Here is a 20,547-nt window from a genome sequence, read left to right on the forward strand (position 1 = left end):
ATACCTATGTTGACAGAGTTAAAAGTTTCAAATATCTGGGAGTTACAATAACTGAACAGTGGCAGTCCTCGCAAGAAATAAGATGCAGAGAAGCATTTTCAAAATATAAGAGAGTACTTACGAGTCATGACATTAATCTTGAAACAAAGATTCGTTTTATCAAAACATATGTCTGGTCAGTGTTATTATATGCAACGGAAGTATGGACATTTAAAACTGCTGATATAAGAAGGCTGGAATCTTTTGAGAGATGGATTTATAGGAGAGTACTCAAAATTCCCTGGACATTCCCTGTATAAATATAAATTTGATGCCGCAGCATCCAACAGACAGCCGCAGCTCGTCTGTAAAAAGATAAGAATATACCCGCGAGTCTTAACACAAAGAGTGGTTGTAAGTCACTGCATACGCTTTCCACAGGTTTCTTCGCTGATTCTACTAAGTTGTTTCTTTCACGACCGGACAACTTAGTTTTTCGAAGGACCAATGTATAATTATTAATGTGATGCCTCAGCATCCACCAGACAGCCGCAGCTCGTCTGTTTAAAAATGTTGAGAAGAAAAAAACACCAACCGGACGGTTCGAATGCTATTTCGATTCTGTTCATTCTTTATTTTCAATCATCTTATGTTCTAGGTCTTCATCTCACACTAAACTACTTAACACTACTTATCGCACAATGTGGTCTAATCATATTTTGTTTACCCCCGCAAAGGGTCGTTACATTAACATACAGATAGAAAGGTCATAAGTGCACACAGCACTTAAGACAATAATAAAACTACTTAAGGAATTAAGATTTACGATCTATGAAAGTAAAACGATCTTCTAAACCTAAATGTCTAGCTGTTATCAATACAAACAGATAATTCTGTTCGAATGTATTTCGAACATGCTGACCACTCGCCAAGAGATGGCAACAACAAAGTTCTGTTCAAAGTATTTTGAACACAGCCCATATGACAAAGGCGATGTACTGAGAAGTATGCAATGCGAAAGAGAACTTATCTCAGTTATAAAAAGACGAAAGGCTGCGTACCTGGGGCATATAATGCGAAATCAAAAATATAAATTGCTACAAAATATTATCCACATAAAGATAGAAGAAGACCTGTTAGAGGAAGAAAGGAGACAACATGGATCGATAATATTACAGAATAGACTGGCATCCGGGTTGTAGTATCAACCCTATTATCAAACGCTAGAGATAGAAATGAGTTTGCAGACATACTACGCAATCTTTAAACAAATATTGTATATGCACGTATTTATAAAAACAAATCTATTTATAATTGTATTGGGCGCTAACATTCGGAAAACGAATTGGCAAATAAAGAAGAAGAAGCGATAGAAAATGTTTGGAGGGAACATGGAAAACAAATTATTTATTAACACGTGCATTACGTTACTCCCCTTGTTTTATGGTGCTAACGACGGATAATGTTTGGGTAATTGTTGTTGCGGTGATTCAATTTCTGGTGATTCGACTTTTTGCTGTTTCTTAATTTTTGCATAGATCATTGGAATTGGGTTTTTAAATATAAATGTAAATTTTAAATATAAAAATATTATAAAGAATGCAATAACAATGCTTGCGATTATTACGTAAATTAGTGTATTATTCTTCGATACAATTGTTACGATATCTTCATGTTTTATAGTTTTTACATTTGTTATTTTAATTGGATTGTATAATTGTGTTAGGTCAATTTTAGGTGATAACATGTTTTGATATGGAATGATATCATTTATTTGTAGTTCACATTTATTGCTTCTGATAATTTTGTTGCCTTCTATATTGTTACGAACATAGTTTTTTTTATAGTTAGCATGGAGGATCCCATAATTGAAATTCGCGAAAACAAGAGTCATAAGAAATGAAACAATAACCTTGAACTTGAAATCATAAAATCACACGTAGAATGAGGAAGCAGCAAAGAGAGAACTGGTTATTTATCATTGTTTTCGTATCCAATATTCCACAACAATTATAACTCTGCACCAAAAACAAAAAGCATGCAAAACTAAAACAATGGAAGTGGAACGCATTGGAAGCCTGATCAACTGTTGCTCTCTCCCTCTCCATATGTCTCCGGCTCCTATTACAACAATGATAATTAAGGTGAGACAAGCAAAAACAAAACGTTAATAGGAGAGAATGCAATAATAACGGAGGAATTATGCGTTAAAATGGTTCGATTGGGGGAAAACAAGAATGTTTTTTAAGAAAGTCGAGGAGTTGTGATTTTTGTCTTTAGATCCAGGTCAGGCAATTAGGCGCCCGTGTGCGCTCATTTAACGTTGCTCTCTCCACACACACAATTCAACCCATTGAAAAAGCATGCACTCACACAATGACGCCCCGTAAAGTATGCAATAGAAATGTATGGTGCCTAACGCTGCTTTAGAATCTAAAGTTTAGATCATCGTCCGGCAAAAAGGGGCACACGTGCCCTTGATGAGAATAACAACAGAACAACCACCTCTCAGTATTTTTTCAGAAGTCAATGAAGAAAGTTCTGCTGTCGGTTGTTTCAATGATTTTTAATTTTAGCAATGTATTAACGCACAAGCTGTTTGTGGAGAGAGCGAGAGAGAGTCGTATGCGTGAGGCCGCAAACAATGCGTTTGTATTGGTGCCGATAGCTGGTTTAGATCATAGCCGACCAAGACGAGCGATCGCTTAAATTGTTTATGTGTGGGTAAAATTACACTGACAGAACACTGAAATGAAAAACACAGGAAAAAGGTTGTCACGGCGTGTTAGCGTTCAGAGCCAAACATAGTGGTGGGTGTGTGGGTTCGAATCGTTGGCTTTCCTTTTTCATTTGCATTATAGATCATAAAAAAGCTCGATTAATAAATTAAAAAAAATTAATACTAAAAATGATCTTCGCCTAAAAAGGCAAAATTTTCAAATAGAAAAAATATATTGTTGGCGCGTTCGCTTTGTATGACTAAAATTAAAAATAATAAACAGTGAATCACAGTCAAAAGTATCCACTTCAGTTTCTTTTATTAAAACTGCGATTGCTAAGAGTTGATTAATGATAGCGATTTCGTTCTTTTTTTATATTTGTACATTAGGGTAACTTAAATATAATAAAATAAAATTAACGAAATTCGGGTAAATTTAGATAAAAAAAAATAAAAATTGTTAAACAACATCGATTTCTACCTCACAGTGAAAATTATCCACTCATATTATTATTTTTCGCACATTTCCAGTCATTAAATGATATTTTGTATGCGTATTATAATGACGCCTAAGGTAAGATGGATATACATTTTTTATTGTTGCATTGCAGACGAGGCATTCTGCGTCATTAAAAATATTAATACAAAACAAAAATCATTTTCAAATTCTTCCCTCCACATATTTGCTGTACAACTGCAAAATCTTTTCAGTATACCCAAAAAAATAAAGCGGCATCAACCTGCTTGCATTACATTCAGTACAAAACTGAAGTAAAAAAATCAAAACATTTGCTCTCTTACTTTGCGTTCGGGTCGCGTGTGTGTGATTTGCCGAAAAACTTCGTAACCATATCAATACCAACGAACGGGTTTGCTTTAGATAGAAGAAAGTGACGCGCAGTTCGTAAAACCAGATTGCAGTTTTTTTTAACAAAATAAAAAGTTTCGCTGTGTTTTATCGAACCGATCTTGTTGGAACAGTGGATCGCCGAGTCTTGTATCGTTTGATAATTGTTGTGTACCGGAGGTACGCCATTCAGCTACCGTCTCGCTCCAACGAACCATAAGTGTTGTCGCCAGCTATTCACATCGCATCACTACTTTCATTCCTGCGATTTGCATACGTCAGCACCAGATGCTTATGCCCTGATGTACCAGCTTCGTTTCTTTATCTATAGCTCAGCTCACTGCGATCTTCCATCCTCCGTGCTATTCTTTGCCCTCAAATCATCATTAACTTCCGTGCGGCCAGCTCATCAACACCTTAACCAACAAAACTTGTCGATCAAAACAGAACATAAAAAAAACCTCTCGGGAACCAATTTTAATTAAACATTTACATTTATTTATTTTTGTTTGTAAAAATATAAAATAAACGAATAAAGGCAAATTTTGTTACAATATTTAAGTTAGTGTTTGATTGACAATTTTGTTTTAAAGATGTAGCACTTAGATTCCACGTTACAATTATGTTTGGCTCTACATATTTAATCAATTCTGTTGTTACAATAGGCTTAAAATTACAAATTGGTATTGAATGCATGAGAATTTTGGATATGCACTCGTCATTAATTTGTTTATTTGAATCAGTATAAATTTTATTGTTTATTTCAAAATATGATAAAGTGCTCTTGTAATCTAGTTGATATCCACTTTGGTCGGGATAGGGAATTATTTTTAGGGCGTTGAAGGTTTTAAAGTTAATGGGGATATTTGAGATTATAAGTATAATATTGTCTTGGTAATTAATACATGTTGAAGTTTTCATTAGTAAAATATGTCTGTTATTTATGTTTTCTAACATGTCTTAATTTAACCATTTAGAATTAAACAATCCTAATCTAGACATTTGCATGCCCATTTCGAATTGCTATGAATTGCATAAAATCGAATATGAATGAGTCATGCAGTAAAAGTTTTTTTCAGGAGCAAGTCAATATTTTTCTTGAGAAAACAGCACGAAAGGTGTAAAAACTCCTATGGCACCATATGCGAACGAACGGATGAACGGACGGACATGCATAAATCAACTCAGAAAATGTTTCTATGTATATCCCTACAAATGCACAAAAACATAATACCCCTTACCACTAGGTGGTGTAGGTTATAAAAATTAAATGATTCTATAATTCACAAGTAAACAACCTGGATACAATCATTTTGGGGAAAATCCCCAATACTGGCAACATTGCGTTGCTGATCGCTGATATGAATCAGTACCACAGACAATGTGAATGTGCAGATGTTTCTCACACAAACAATAAACAATGCGAGCATTTCGCAATTGAGAATTTTCAAAATACACTCTCATTATTTTACGGAAAATAACAACAAAACAAGTAAAAAGTCGTTAAGTTCGGCCGGGCCGAACTTTTTATACCCTCCACCATAAAATAGTCTTAATTAAAATGGAATAATTAGGGCCCTTTCACAATTTTAGGTGTAACAACTTTTCGACAATGGATAGACTCCTACTGCCTCCCACTATTGCTTAAATTACACTGTGAACACAAATGTTGGGGCAGAGATAATTATTTTTGGAGATGAAAGCCCTTGGTGTGTGTATATTAAAAACCCCGAAGGACAGATGCGCCGTGAGTCGAACTTCCGCGTTATGGCGTGATGAAGTTTTTGCAAGAGACCCTGTAAGCCAGCATGCATTAGCATTATATCTTTGTATGTTGTTTTTGTAGAGCACTTAAGCAGCAGTGAACAAAGATATAACGCTAATTCCTGATGGCCCACAGGGTCTCTAACAAAAATTTCATCACGCCATAAGGCGGAAGTTCGACTCACGGCGGATCTGTCCTTCGGGGTTCATAATATACTCACCAAGGCCTTTCTTCCCCAAGAGGAATTTTCCGTGCACCAGGCTTTCACCTCCATTTTGTTGCACAGTGTTATCTGATCTAATCTAAAAAAATGTGTTCAGCTAGGTGAAAGGTACCACCTACGGGGCTATATCAAAGAGTCAACCTATCATTAAATTTTTTGACGGAAAAGTTTTATAGCTGCAGGGAACATCAAGAGTCAAATTGAGGGTAGTTTCATCAAAACAATGTAGACCCTCAAAAATGGACCCATGTTGACGAATTTTAGTGAAGAAATTTCGTGACCAGTGAAAATTCCCGAAAAACGGGAGGTACAGTTATATGGGGGATATACCAAAACATGGACCTATATTGACGATTATTTTTGAATAGACAAAATTGTAGCTAAAATTCTCAAAATACCGATCATTACAGCTAGTTCGGTTAAAAATTGCAGCTAAAATTCTCAAAATACCAAAAATCGGGAGATACCGTTATATGGGGGCTATACCAAAACATGGACCTATGTTGACGATGTTTGGTGGAGATGTTTCATGACCACTGAGAACCTCAAATGTCAAATTGCAGATATTTCGGTTACAAATTGTGGCTAAAATTCTCAAAATACCGAAAATCGGGAGGTACCGTTATATGGGAGCTATACCAAAACATGGACCTATGTTGACGATGCTTAGTGGAGATATTTCATGACTACTGAGAACCTCAAATGGCAAATTACAGCTAGTTCGGTTAAAAATTTTAGCTAAAATTCTCAAAATACCGAAAATCGGGAGGTACCGTTATATGGGGGCTATACCAAAACATGGACCTATGTTGACGATGTTTAGTGGAGATATTTCATGACCACTGAGAACCTCAAATGTCAAATTGCAGATATTTCGGTTACAAATTGTGGCTAAAATTCTCAAAATACCGAAAATCGGGAGGTACCGTTATATGGGAGCTATACCAAAACATGGACCGATGTTGACGATGCTTGGTGGAGATATTTCATGACCACTGAGAACCTCAAGTGGCAAATTACAGCTAGTTCGGTTAAAAGTTTTAGCTAAAATTCTCAAAATACCGAAAATCGGGAGGTACCGTTATATGGGGGCTATACCAAAACATGGACCTATGTTGACGATGTTTGGTGGAGATGTTTCATGACCACTGAGAACCTCAAATGTCAAATTGCAGATATTTCGGTTACAAATTGTGGCTAAAATTCTCAAAATACCGAAAATCGGGAGGTACCGTTATATGGAAGCTATACCAAAACATGGACCTATGCCCATATCCTTTGGGATATAAGTTTGTTGATCACTAGGAACCCTAAGTGCCAAATTATAGCTAATTCGGTCTGCAAATGTGGCGAAGAACGTCAAAATACCTCAAATCCGGAGGTACCGTTATATGGGGGCTATACCAAAAAGTGGACCGATATAGCCCATCTTCGAACTTGACCTGCCTATGGAAAAAAGACCCTCGGGTGCAAAATTTCAGCACTCTATCTCAATTATTGCGGACGCTAGAGTGATTACAACAGACGGACAGACAGACGGACATGGCTAGATCGTCTTAGAATTTTATCCTGATCAAGAATATATATACTTTATAGGGTCGCAAATGATTAGTTCGATGTGTTACAAACAGAATGACAAACTTAATATACCCTCCATACTATGGTGGAGGGTATAAAAAAGTTAAGTTCGGCCGGGCCGAACATTTTATACCCTCCACCATAAAATATTCTGATACTAAATATGGAATATTATTTTCTTTCCTGTCCACAATTTTAGGTGAAAATATTTTGTGAACACGGATACCTAACTAAGGTAAAAATGCATCTAGATCTTCGATCGTCTTTATATGAGGCTATATCAAAAAATTTTGGTGGAAAAGTTTTGTGACCACTGAAACCTTTTTTTTTTTTTTTGAAAACCTCAAATGTCGGTTCACAGATAGTTCGGTTAACAAAAGTAGCTATAATCCTCAAAAAAAAAACTAAAACCGGGTAGTAAAAAAAATCAAGAAATAGAAAATATTTTTGAAATATCCACGACTCTTAGAAAATAATTTTAAAAGAATCCAAGACCCTTATAAAATGTTCTTAAAAAACCATCACCTCCGGAAAATATTTTTAAAAAATCCACGACCCTTAGAAAATGTTCTTAAAAATCCATTACCTTTAGAAAATATTTTTAAAAAAATCCAAGACCCTTAGAAAATGTTCTTAAAAAAACATCACCTTTAGAAAATATTTTTAAAAAAATCTACGACCCCTAGAAAATTTTCTTAAAAATCCATCACCTTTAGAAAATATTTTAAAAAAAACCAAGACCCTTAGAAAATATTCTTAAAAAGCCATCACCTTTAGAAATTTTTTTTAAAAAAATCCCTTAGAAAATGTTCTTAAAAATTCATTACCTTTAGAAAATATTTTTAAAAAAAATCCACGACCATTAGAAAATTTTCTTAAAAATCCATCACCTTTAGAAAATATTGTCTAAGTCTGGAGTTTCCCCCATTGGCTTTACTTCATCACTTTCCTCTTTGCAGAGAAAAATGTTTACAAAACGCACTGACAGCTTGCAAAATTTACTGATCGCTACCAATATCATGATTTCATCCCGGCGAAGGGAATTATCAATTGGCTTTTCAGTTTTTGAAATGATGATTTTTTAGTGAAAACCTGAACTCTTTTAGCATCGAGTATTCTCATGTTAATGAGAATGATGCTCACTTTTCGGCTTTCCCAAAAAACACCAGAACAAAATATTTGCAAGCTGACAGCACGATTCAACTAAGAAATCATCGATTTCTGTTAAGTTGAAATAACATCAACACAGTTACCTGTGAGTATGTCGTTGGAATTTTATTTACAAAATTTCGTTTTGCGCGAGCCTTCGCTGTTTTTTGTTTGTTTTGTTTTAGTTGAAGATTCAATCATATGATTGTCTAAGTCTGGAGTTTCCCCCATTGGCTTTACTTCATCACTTTCCTCTTTGCAGAGAAAAATGTTTACAAAACGCACTGACAGCTTGCAAAATTTACTGATCGCTACCAATATCATGATTTCAGTTTTTGAAATGATGATTTTTTAGTGAAAACCTGAACTCTTTAAGCATCGACTATTCTCATGTTAATGAGAATGATGCTCACTTTTCGGCTTTCCCAAAAAAAAAAAAATCCACGAGCCTTAGAAAATGTTCTTAAAAATTCATCACCTTTAGAAAATATTTTTAAAAAAAATCCACGAGCCTTAGAAAATGTTCTTAAAAATCCATCACCTTTAGAAAATATTTTTAAAAAAAATCCACGACCATTAGAAAATTTTCTTAAAAATCCATCACCTTTAGAAAATATTTTTAAAATATCCATGACCCTTAGAAAATGTTCTTACAAATCCATCACCTTTAGAAAATATTTTTAAAAAAAATCCACGAGCCTTAGAAAATGTTCTTAAAAATCCATCACCTTTAGAAAATATTTTTTAAATATCCACGACCCTTAGAAATTGTTCTAAAAAATCCATCACCTTTAGAAAATATTTTTAAAAAAAATCCACGGCCATTAGAAAATTTTCTTAAAAATCCATCACCTTTAGAAAATATTTTTAAAATATACACGACCCTTTGAAAATGTTCTTAAAAATTCATTACCTTTAGAAAATATTTTTTAAATATCCACGACCCTTAGAAAATGTTCTTAAAAATCCATCACCTTTAGAAAATATTTTTAAAAAAATCCACGACCATTAGAAAACTTTCTTAAAAATCCATCACCTTTAGAAAATATTTTTAAAATATACACGACCCTTAGAAAATGCTCTTAAAAATCCATCACCTTTAGAAAATATTTTTAAAAAAATCCACGACCCTTAGAAAATGTTTTTAAGAAATATTTTTAAAAAAATCAACGACCCTTTGAAAATGTTTTTAAAAATCCATCACCTTTAGAAAATATTTTTAAAAAAATCCAGGACCCTTAGAAAACATTTTTAAAAAAATCCAAGACTATTAGAAAACAGTTTTAAAAAAATCCATCACCTTTAGAAAATATTTTTAAAAAAAAAACAACGACCCTTAGAAAATGTTCTTAAAAATCCATCACCTTTAGAAAATATTTAAAAAAAAATCCACGACCCTTAGAAAATGTTCCTAAAAATCCATCACCTTTAGAAAATATTTTTAAACAAATCCACGACCCTTGGAAAATTTTCTTAAAAATCCATCACCTGTAGAAAATATTTTTAAAAAAATCCACGACCCTTAGAAAATGTTCTTAAAAATCCATCACCTTTAGAAAATATTTTTTAAATATCCACTACCCTTAGAAAATGTTCTTAAAAATTCATCACCTTTAGAAAACATTTTTAAAAAAATCCACGAGCCTTAGAAAATGTTCTTAAAAATCCATCACCTTTAGAAAATATTTTTAAAAAAATCCACGACCATTAGAAAATTTTCTTAAGAATCCATCACTTTTAGAAAATATTTTTAAAATATACACGACCCTTTGAAAATGTTCCTAAAAATCCATCACCTTTAGAAAATATTTTTAAAAAAATCCACGACCATTAGAAAATGTTCTAAAAAATCCATCACCTTTAGAAAATATTTTTAAAAAAATCCACGACCCTTAAAAAATGTTCTTAAAAATCCATCACCTTTAGAAAATATTTTTAAAATATACACGACCCTTTGAAAATGTTCTTAAAAATCCATCACCTTTAGAAAATATTTTTAAAAAAAAAACCACGACCATTAGAAAATTTTCTTAAAAATCCATCACCTTTAGAAAATATTTTTAAAAAAATCCACGACCCTTAAAAAATGTTCTTAAAAATCCATCACCTTTAGAAAATATTTTTAAAAAAAACCACGACCATTAGAAAATTTTCTTAAGAATCCATCACTTTTAGAAAATATTTTTAAAATATACACGACCCTTTGAAAATGTTCCTAAAAATCCATCACCTTTAGAAAATATTTTTAAAAAAATCCACGACCATTAGAAAATGTTCTAAAAAATCCATCACCTTTAGAAAATATTTTTAAAAAAATCCACGACCCTTAAAAAATGTTCTTAAAAATCCATCACCTTTAGAAAATATTTTTAAAATATACACGACCCTTTGAAAATGTTCCTAAAAATCCATCACCTTTAGAAAATATTTTTAAAAAAATCCACGACCCTTAAAAAATGTTCTTAAAAATCCATCACCTTTAGAAAATATTTTTAAAATATACACGACCCTTTGAAAATGTTCTTAAAAATCCATCACCTTTAGAAAATATTTTTAAAAAAAAAACCACGACCATTAGAAAATTTTCTTAAAAATCCATCACCTTTAGAAAATATTTTTAAAATATACACGACCCGTTGAAAATGTTCTTAAAAATCCATCACCTTTAGAAAATATTTTTACAAAAAAAACCACGACCATTAGAAAATTTTCTTAAAAATCCATCACCTTTAGAAAATATTTTTAAAATATACACGACCCTTTGAAAATGTTCTTAAAAATCCATCACCTTTAGAAAATATTTTTAAAATATACACGACCCTTAGAAAATGTTCTTAAAAATTCATCACCTTTAGAAAATATTTTTTAAATATCCACGACCCTTAGAAAATGTTCTTAAAAATCCATCACCTTTAGAAAATATTTTAAAAAAAAATCCACGACCATTAGAAAATTTTCTTAAAAATCCATCACCTTTAGAAAATATTTTTAAAAAAAATCCACGACCATTAGAAAATTTTCTTAAAAATCCATCACTTTTAGAAAATATTTTTAAAATATACACGACCCTTAGAAAATGTTCTTAAAAATCCATCACTTTTAGAAAATATTTTTAAAATATACACGACCCTTAGAAAATTTTCTTAAAAATCCATCACCTTTAGAAAATATTTTTAAAAAAATCCACGATCCTTAGAAAATGTTCTTAAAAATCCATCACCTTTAGAAAATATTTTTAAAAAATCCACGACCCTTAGAAAATGTTCTTAAAAATCCATCACCTTTAGAAAATATTTTTAAAAAAATCCACGACCATTAGAAAATTTTCTTAAAAATCCATCACCTTTAGAAAATATTTTTAAAATATCCACGACCCTAAGAAAATGTTCTTAAAAATCCATCACCTTTAGATAATATTTTTAATAAAATCCACGACCCTTAGAAAATGTTTTTAAAAATCCATCACCTTTAGAAAATATTTTTAAAAAAATCCACGACCCTTAGAAAACATTTTTAAAAAATCCAAGACCCTTAGAAAACAGTTTTAAAAAAATACACGAGCCTTAGAAAACATTTTTAAAAAAATCCACGAGCCTTAGAAAATGTTCTTAAAAATCCATCACCTTTAGAAAATATTTTTAAAAAAAATCCACAACCATTAGAAAATTTTCTTAAAAATCCATCACCTTTAGAAAATATTTTTAAAATATACACGACCCTTTGAAAATGTTCAAAAATCCATCACATTTAGAAAATATTTTTAAAATATCCATGACCCTTAGAAAATGTTCTTCAAAATCCATCACCTTTAGAAAATATTTTTAAAAAAATCCACGACCCTTAGAAAATGTTCTTAAAAATGCATCACCTTTAGAAAATATTTTTAAAATATCCACGACCCTTAGAAAATGTTCTTAAAAATCCATCACCTTTAGAAAATATTTATAAAAAAATCTACGACCTACGATCTAGGTTATAAAAATTAAATGATTCCATAATTCACAAGTAAACAACCTGGATACCATCATTTTGGGGAAAATCCCCAATACTGGCAACATTGCATTGCTGATCACTGATATGAATCAGTACCACCACTGTTGCCAGTATTTGGGGATTTTTGGCCAAATGGCCTCTATTTGTCTCTTTTTATCGCTTGTGTTCGTTTATAAAGGGGACACATGCTATCTCTTACATTTGCAAATTACTGGCAACCGTGAGTACCACCGACAATGTGAATGTGCAGAAGTTTCTCACACAAACAATAAACAATGCGAGCATTTCGCAATTGAAATTTTTCAAAATACACTCTCATTATTTTACGGAAAACAACAACAAAACAAGTAAAAAAGTTAAGTTCGGCCGTGCCGAACATTTTATACCCTCCACCAGAAAATATTCTGATACTAAATATGGAATATTATTTTCTTTCCTGTCCAAAATTTTAGGTGGAAATATTTTGTGAACACGAATACCTAACTAAGGTAAAAAATCCATCTAAAAATGTCTTCAATATGGGGCTTTATCAAAAAAAATTGGTGAAGAAGTTTTGTGACCACTGAAAACCTTTTTTTATACCCTCCACCATAGGATGGGGGTATATTAATTTTGTTCCATTTTACCACCGAATTGGTTGTAATTTGGTATTTTGTGTCTCCAGAGTCCAAAAAACATTCCTACCAGAGTTGGTTTATATCGGTCCACGTTTTGGTATAGCCCCCATATAATGCCCCATATAAAGTACGCGTAATTTTAATATATTTTGAATGTATTAGTCCCATTTGACAACAGAATCGGTTGTAACTTTGTATTTTGTGTTTCCAGAGGCTAAGAAACATTTCTACCATAAAATGTTTACATAGGTCCACGTTTTGATATAGCCCCTATAGGATGATATCTCCCGATTTTCGGTATTTTGAAGGTTTTGACCTCATTATCACACCGAGATGGCTTTGGTATTTAGTCTTCGTTGGGGGTATAAAACTTTACCCCAGAAATTTGTAGGTATAGGTCCACGCCATCGATTTTCGGTATTTTGGAGGTTGTGGCTACATTAATCCACCGAAATGGCTGAAATTTGTGGTGGAGGGTATAAAAACTTCGGCCCGACCGAACTTAAAGCTTTTCCTACTTGTTTTTTTTTTGGTTTTTTTTTTTTTGAAAACCTCATATGTCGGATCACAGATAGTTCGGTTAACAAAAGTAGCTATACTCCTTAAAAAACCTAAAACCGGGTAGTAAAAAAATCAAGTAATAGAAAATATTTTTAAAATACCCACGACTCTTAGAAAATAATTTTAAAAGAATCCAAGACCCTTATAAAATGTTCTTAAAAAACCATCACCTCCGGAAAATATTTTTAAAAAAATCCACGACCCTTAGAAAATGTTCTTAAAAATCCATTACCTTTAGAAAATGTTCTTAAAAATCCATTACCTTTAGAAAATATTTTTAAAAAAATCCAAGATCATTAGAAAATGTTCTTAAAAATCCATCACCTTTAGAAAATATTTTTAAAAAAATCCAAGATCATTAGAAAATGTTCTTAAAAATCCATCACCTTTAGAAAATATTTTTAAAAAAATCCACGACCCTTAGAAAATGTTCTTAAAAATCCATCACCTTTAGAAAATATTTTTTAAATATCCACTACCCTTAGAAAATGTTCTTAAAAATTCATCACCTTTAGAAAATATTTTTAAAAAAAATCCACGAGCCTTACAAAATGTTCTTAAAAATCCATCACCTTTAGAAAATATTTTTAAAAAAAAATCCACGACCCTTAGAAAATGTTCTTAAAAATCCATCACCTTTAGAAAATATTTTAAAAAAAAAATCCACGACCCTTAGAAAATGTTCTTAAAAATCCATCACCTTTAGAAAATATTTTTAAAATATACACGACCTTTAGAAAATGTTCTTAAAAATCCATCACCTTTAGAAAATAGTTTTAAAATATCCATGACCCTTAGAAAATGTTCTTAAAAATCCATTACCTTTAGAAAATATTTTTAAAAAATCCACGACCCTTAGAAAATTTTCTTAAAAATCCTTTACATTTAGAAAATAGTTTTAAAAAAATCCACGACCCTTAGAAACATCCTTAAAAAGTACACAACCCCTAGATTATATTCTGAAAAATTTCACGACCATTAGAAAATATTTTTAAAAAATCCACAACCCTTAGAATTTGTTCTTTAAATATTTACGACGTTGAGTTTTTTTTTTAATTCACGATCACCAGAATTTTTTTCTAAAAAATCCACTACCTTCAGATATTATTTTTAAAACATCAAGGACCCTTAGAAAATAGTCTTATTAAATCCACGACTCTCAGAAAATATTCTAAAAAATCAATGGCTCTTAGCAAATATTCTTCAAAACGGAAGAACCTGAGCAAATATTCTTAAAATATCTACGACCGATTACAAAAAATTCTCGATCCCCGCACTAACATTTTCTTTAGTTATTTTCTCCGTTTTTTCTGGTTAAATTTGAGAGATCCCATCATGAAAAAGAATATACTTATTGAAACAAAGAGAAGACTAATTTCCCATTTTTTAGAGCATTTACAAATAAAACACTGTAACTAAATATTTTTGATTATTTTTTTTATCTATATATATAAAAATGGTGTAAAAAATGTATAGTAATTCATAAAATGAGAACGGCTAGGCCGATATCTGTAAAATTTTTTGTCAATTATTCGCATTTTCGAGGAGAAGGTCTTTACGGAAGAAAATTTTGGAAAATCCCTCTGGAAAAGTCGGAAAATTGAAAAAAATCGAAAATTGAGTTTTTGTATGAAATTGTATTCCTTAATAGCGAGACGAAGTTCGCCGGGTCCGCTAGTTGAACATAAATATTGAAAAAAAAACTTTGTGAAATTGGGGAAATAGAACAAATTTCGCACGAAATTTTTGTTCATGATTGGCCTGATTAAAAAATTCACCATGGTTTTATTTATTTAATATTTATATAAAAAAGATATATTTTTGGTATAATAAAAATATTCATTTTTAACTTTAGAATAGAAAAATACTGATGTAGTACAAACTCTTATAAATTGTTATTTTTATGTGTATGTCATTGTTGAATAAGTCCTCAGTATAACCTCAGCTGGCCTTTTAATGCCATTGAATTTTATTTTGAATCACTCTTTATCATCTCCATCCAACTGCTTGCTAAAATATTTATTCATAAAATATTTATGTAGGTTATTATCAGGGATCTTCGTTATTCTGCCACATATATAAAATAAGGATTTGGGTTGATTTTGAACTTCATTGCCATCATCACCATCGTCCTCTTCCCCCTGTCGTAGCAGTTCCGTAAAATCTTCTCTTAACTTTTTAAACAATTCAATCATTTGTGAAGCTTCAATATGTAATCGGGAGATAGTTTGACAAATCGCAGGATTACCAACTACAATATCGGAACGTTTATACGCTTCCCCATAATAATAAACATTCTTTAAATTTTGATCAATATTTTTATGAATATTACGCAAATCTTTGTTGTGATCTATTGTGGGAAAAATTTCACAAAGTTTCTCCATATATGGACTACCCAACTGCGGATCTCTCGGTGACCGAACACCATCGGGAACACTAAACATAAGTGTGAAATTTTCACTTAGTTGTTGGCAGCAGTTTGTGGGTTGAATTTTCTTTAAATCGATATTGCGATAATGTTCGTTAATTTCTGCCAATTGTCTAGAGGTAGCATATTCGTAATCGATGGGTCCACGGCAAAAATTACCCACAAGTAACTTTTGCACATTTGTCAGCGATTTGTTTGCCTCTATGGGCGCGACAACATCCTCGAAGAGATGCATATGGCCATCTCTTGTGTAAATTATGTTACCCCGATCTCCATGGGACATTAGGAACAACATGAACGTTTTTATGGGATGGAAATTGCAGTGTTTTATGTATTCCATGATCCTTAAATATTCCTCACGTGTACAGTCTTGCAGTATTATAAATGGTATCTGAGCACATTTTAATACCTTCATCACTCGACACATATCCTCTTCGCTACCATGACGCACTTTCTTGGCACTTGTAAAATAATAATTATTTATGATTATGGCCAATGCCGGATTTATGCTGTAAAAATAGCTATCGGCTTTTGTTTGCGTATATCCAATTACAAGGCCTAAATATGCATCAGTTATAGTTAACTTTTCATTGATCGATATCTTATGGTTTGTGGCGATTACTTTTATAAAACGATATAAATTTTCCCAGACTCCAACTTTATAGTGTATCATTAAAAGAGTAGTTTCATCTTTTCTGTCACAAAAAGGACGATCCATATGGTAAGGTTCTATTTTTTTTTTTGAAAACTACCAAAATTAAAAGTTTGTAGGCCTACCTGATTATACGCATCTTCTTGATATGGACCCAGAATGATTTTCGTTTTGTAACGTATATTAGGATTTTTATTTATTTTGCTTAGAATTGCGTCCACCAAATGATCATTACAATTGCATTTGGTATTCAATAATATCACAATGCTGGAATTCCTATTGTACCTGCCCGTTAACAACTTGTAATAAATTTCCTGCGTGGTCTCAGTAGAAGAATAGTCGAAGATATTAGGCAAATGTGGTAGTAGTTTTTGGTAATAAGGGTCATCTTCTTTTGGGCTAATGGTGTGAGAGTCACAAGTGAGAATATGCAGACGTGGACGTAAACCAAGTATTTCTTGAATTTCATCGTCAAACTCTTTCAGATAAATAGATATGTCTTCCGTTTCTTCATCTTTCTCAATTTCTGTATATGATTTTGCACTCATTTTAAAATTGCTTTAAAGATCAGAAAAAATACACTTTCTGTCCCACCATAGATTTGATTTGTTTTAATAAAATTGCGGTAATTCCCCTGGCTTATAAAAATTTAACGGTAGAAATCAACAGAAATAAAATCTAGCGCAACGGAACAATTCTTTAAGCGAAGTCGATGCATTACTGAAACAACTTGTGACTAATACGACGCCGATATTCATCGTCAAAGCGAATAGCAAATAGCTGCCATAAAGTTCTCGAAAAAATTCTCTTACACCAAACCCAGCCAACATTTTTTGCCGAATTCTTTGCCAATTCGATCAGAATCTGTGCACAAAATGCCGATTTTGATGCCGAATTCTTTGCGAATTCGTTACAAAAGTTGTATGGACTTGTCCACCGAATTCGGAAAGAATTTTCTAAGAATGTTCTTACAAAATATTAGAGTTTCGCAACGAATTCGGTGCGAATTCGGAAAAAAATTCTGGAAAATTCAGTGGTAAATTTAGATTTTTTGAAGAAAATCGGTCCGAAATCGGAAAAAATTCTGGAAAAATTCGAAAAAAATTCAGTGGAAAATTTAGATTTTTTGAAAAAAATCGGAAGAAATTCTTGGTTGCTGACGCCTTTGATATTGACAAAACACACAACAAATCCCCCACTTAGAGACAAATTTCTTTTAATGATTTTCCTTGTTGTTATAATTTTGTGATTAATATGTTGAAGCTATCAACACTAGCTTGAATTATTATATGTTGCATTTATATTAAAACAATTCAAAAATTGTATATGCGAATTGTATAAAAAATCGCTTTGTTTTTCGACAACAATCGAAAAAAAAAATCCCTTAGAAAATCGACTAGAAATCAGAACTAATTCGGAACGAGATTCTTAAGGTTCTTCAGAAAATGTGCAGAGATTCTTAAAAAAAAAGTTTTAGAAAATCGGTACAATTTCTAGAAAAATATTCGAGAAATCGACAAAAATCTAAAAAATATTTAGAAAAAATCGGAAATCAGAGCCATCGGAAAAAATTGTTACCTGGGAAAGGAAGGCAAGCTATACTAATACACACTGCTTAGTTTGTGTTGGTTTCACTGACATCACCACTCTCTCTACCGACTGAGAGAAATTGTGTTTGCAATTTTGGAATTTTTAATATCTTCCAACCGTTCCGTCATTTTGATAAGTCGGTGGTTTTCAAAGAAAACTACTCAAGTCGAAAAATCAAAGTTTACAGGAGGGCAAAAACAATTTTGGTGGTTGTGTGGTTTCGAATCTTTGGCTTTCATTTTTCAATTGTAAAAAATCTTCGGTCATTAAGCTCACCTCCAACGAGAAAATTAATAAAAAAAATTAACATTAAATGATTTTCGTCCTAACGGACAAAATTTTAAATATTTTTTTATAACCTCCACCATAATGTGGAGGGTACAATTAAATTCGTCATTACGTTTGTAACACATCGAATTATTCATCGGAAACACTATAAAGTATATGTGGGTATATATTCTTGATCAGGGTAAAATTCTAAGTCGATATAACCATGTTTGTCCCTCCGTCTGTTGAAATCAACATGCAGTTCGCAATTTTTAAGATAGATCTTTGACATTTGGTATAGATGGTTTCTATAACTCCTAGGACGTTTGGTATTGCAAATAGTCTATAACGGTCCACGTTTTGATATAGCCCCCATCGAACAGTGCCTACAGATTTTCGGTGTTTTGAAGGTTTTAGCATTCTTATCACACCGAAATGGCTGAAATTTGGTACTTAGCCTTCATTTAGGGTATAAAACTTACTCCCAGAAATTTGACGGTATAGGTCCACGTCCTCATATAGCCACCATAAAACGGTACCACCCGATTTTCGGTATTTTGAAGGTTTTAGCCTTAATATTCCTCAGAAATGGCTGAAATTTGGTATTTGGTCTTCATTTTGTGTATTAAAGGTAACGTATGAAAGTTGTCGGTATAGGTCCACGCCTTCATATAGCTCGCATAGAACGGTACCTCCCAATTTCCGGTATTTTGGAGGTTGTGGCCTTAATATTCCTCCGAAATGGCTGAATTTTAATATTTGGTCTTCATTTGGGGTAATAAACGTTCCATATGAAATTTGTCAGTATAGGTCCACGCCTTCATATTGCCACCATATGACCGTACCTTCCGCTATTTCCGCTATTTTGAAGGTTGTGGCCACAATAATCCACCGAAATGGCTGAAATGTGGTACTTAGTCTTCATTTGGGGTATAAAACTTTCTCCCATATATTTGTTGGTATAGGACCACACTTTTATATAGCCCCCATAGAAAGGTACCTCACGATTTTCGTAATTCTGAAGGTTGAGACGTCAATATATTGTTGGTTTCCCTTTTAATTTTCGATATTTTAAGGGTTTTACCGAAATATCGGAAGTTTGGTCTTTAGTCTTCTTTGAGTACAAAAACTTTCCGTCGAAAATTTATAGGAATAAATCAAAGTTTCAATATAGCACCCATGGAACGTATCTCTGACGTATTTCGGTACTTTGAAGTTTAGCCACGTTGTTTTACCGAACTTGCTAAAATTTGGTATTTAGTCTTCTTCATAAACGAAAGGAAATTAATTTTTCCATTTTACTTCAATACAACTTGGGGTGGAGGGTATAACAAGTTCGGCCTGGCCAAACTAAATGCCGTTCTATCTTTTTTATTTAGTATTTTTTGGGGTCACAAGACTTTTCTCCAGAAGTTTGACAGTATATTCCACGTTTTGATATGGCCTCATAGAACGAGGGGTTTATCCACATTTTCTCCCAGGAATTTTTCGGTACAGATCCACGTTTTGATATATTCTCCATAGAACGGTACCTCCCGATGATCGGTATTTTGAAGATTTACCCACATTTACTCACCGCAATGGCTGAAATTTGGCATTTATTGGTCTATGAAGCTACAAAACTTCCCTCTAAAAAATGTTGTCAGCATAAATCCACGTTTTGTTATAGCCCCCATAAAACGATACCGCCCGATTGTTTGGTATTTTCAAGGTGTTAGCCACATTCTCTCACCTACAAGACAGAAATTTTATATTTTTATATAAGAGGTATACCCGCTTTTGGAAACTTTTTATACCCTATACCACAATGTGGAAAAGGGTATTATAAGTTTGTTTTGTTAAAAAATTATGTAACACCGCGAAATATTCGTCGGAGACCTCCAATGTGGTATACCAATCTTCATATCTCGACGAGATAAAGCGATTTTGAGATGTGTGTCCGTCCGTCCGTGTGTCCGTCTGTCCATTATAAATCGTAAACACGCTCCAGGTCGCAATTATGGACCGATCGTCACGAAATTTTATATGGATGTCGGATTCAGATCAGAATAGATTCCTATTCTTGTTGGTGATGATCGTGAAATATTTAGCGGGTGAAATGGACCAAAAACATAATTTTTATCCAATTTTGTAGCTGCTCTGTAGGTCGCAATAATAGTCCGATCGCCTCGAAATTTTA

General features: G+C 32.5%; 1 protein-coding gene across 1 annotated transcript; it reads right to left on the reverse strand.

Annotated features, from left to right (window-relative positions):
• Nucleotides 1-15,144: 15,144 nt before the first annotated feature.
• LOC141401667 (uncharacterized) lies at nucleotides 15,145-17,227 on the reverse strand. The gene has a single exon (XM_073982006.1). The coding sequence runs from the start codon at nucleotides 16,575-16,577 to the stop codon at nucleotides 15,411-15,413; it is 1,167 nt and encodes a 388-aa protein (XP_073838107.1). The 5' UTR covers nucleotides 16,578-17,227; the 3' UTR covers nucleotides 15,145-15,410.
• Between the last annotated feature and the right edge of the window lie 3,320 nt (nucleotides 17,228-20,547).

This window comes from Musca autumnalis, unplaced genomic scaffold (genome assembly GCF_047663935.1).
Source record: "Musca autumnalis isolate F117 unplaced genomic scaffold, ASM4766393v1 scaffold_4, whole genome shotgun sequence".
Classification (NCBI taxonomy): domain Eukaryota; kingdom Metazoa; phylum Arthropoda; class Insecta; order Diptera; family Muscidae; genus Musca; species Musca autumnalis.

Coding starts and splice junctions, on each gene's coding strand:
- LOC141401667 (XM_073982006.1), bottom strand. CDS start 16,577: ATGGATCGTCCTTTTTGTGACAGAAAAGATGAAACTACTCTTTTAATG.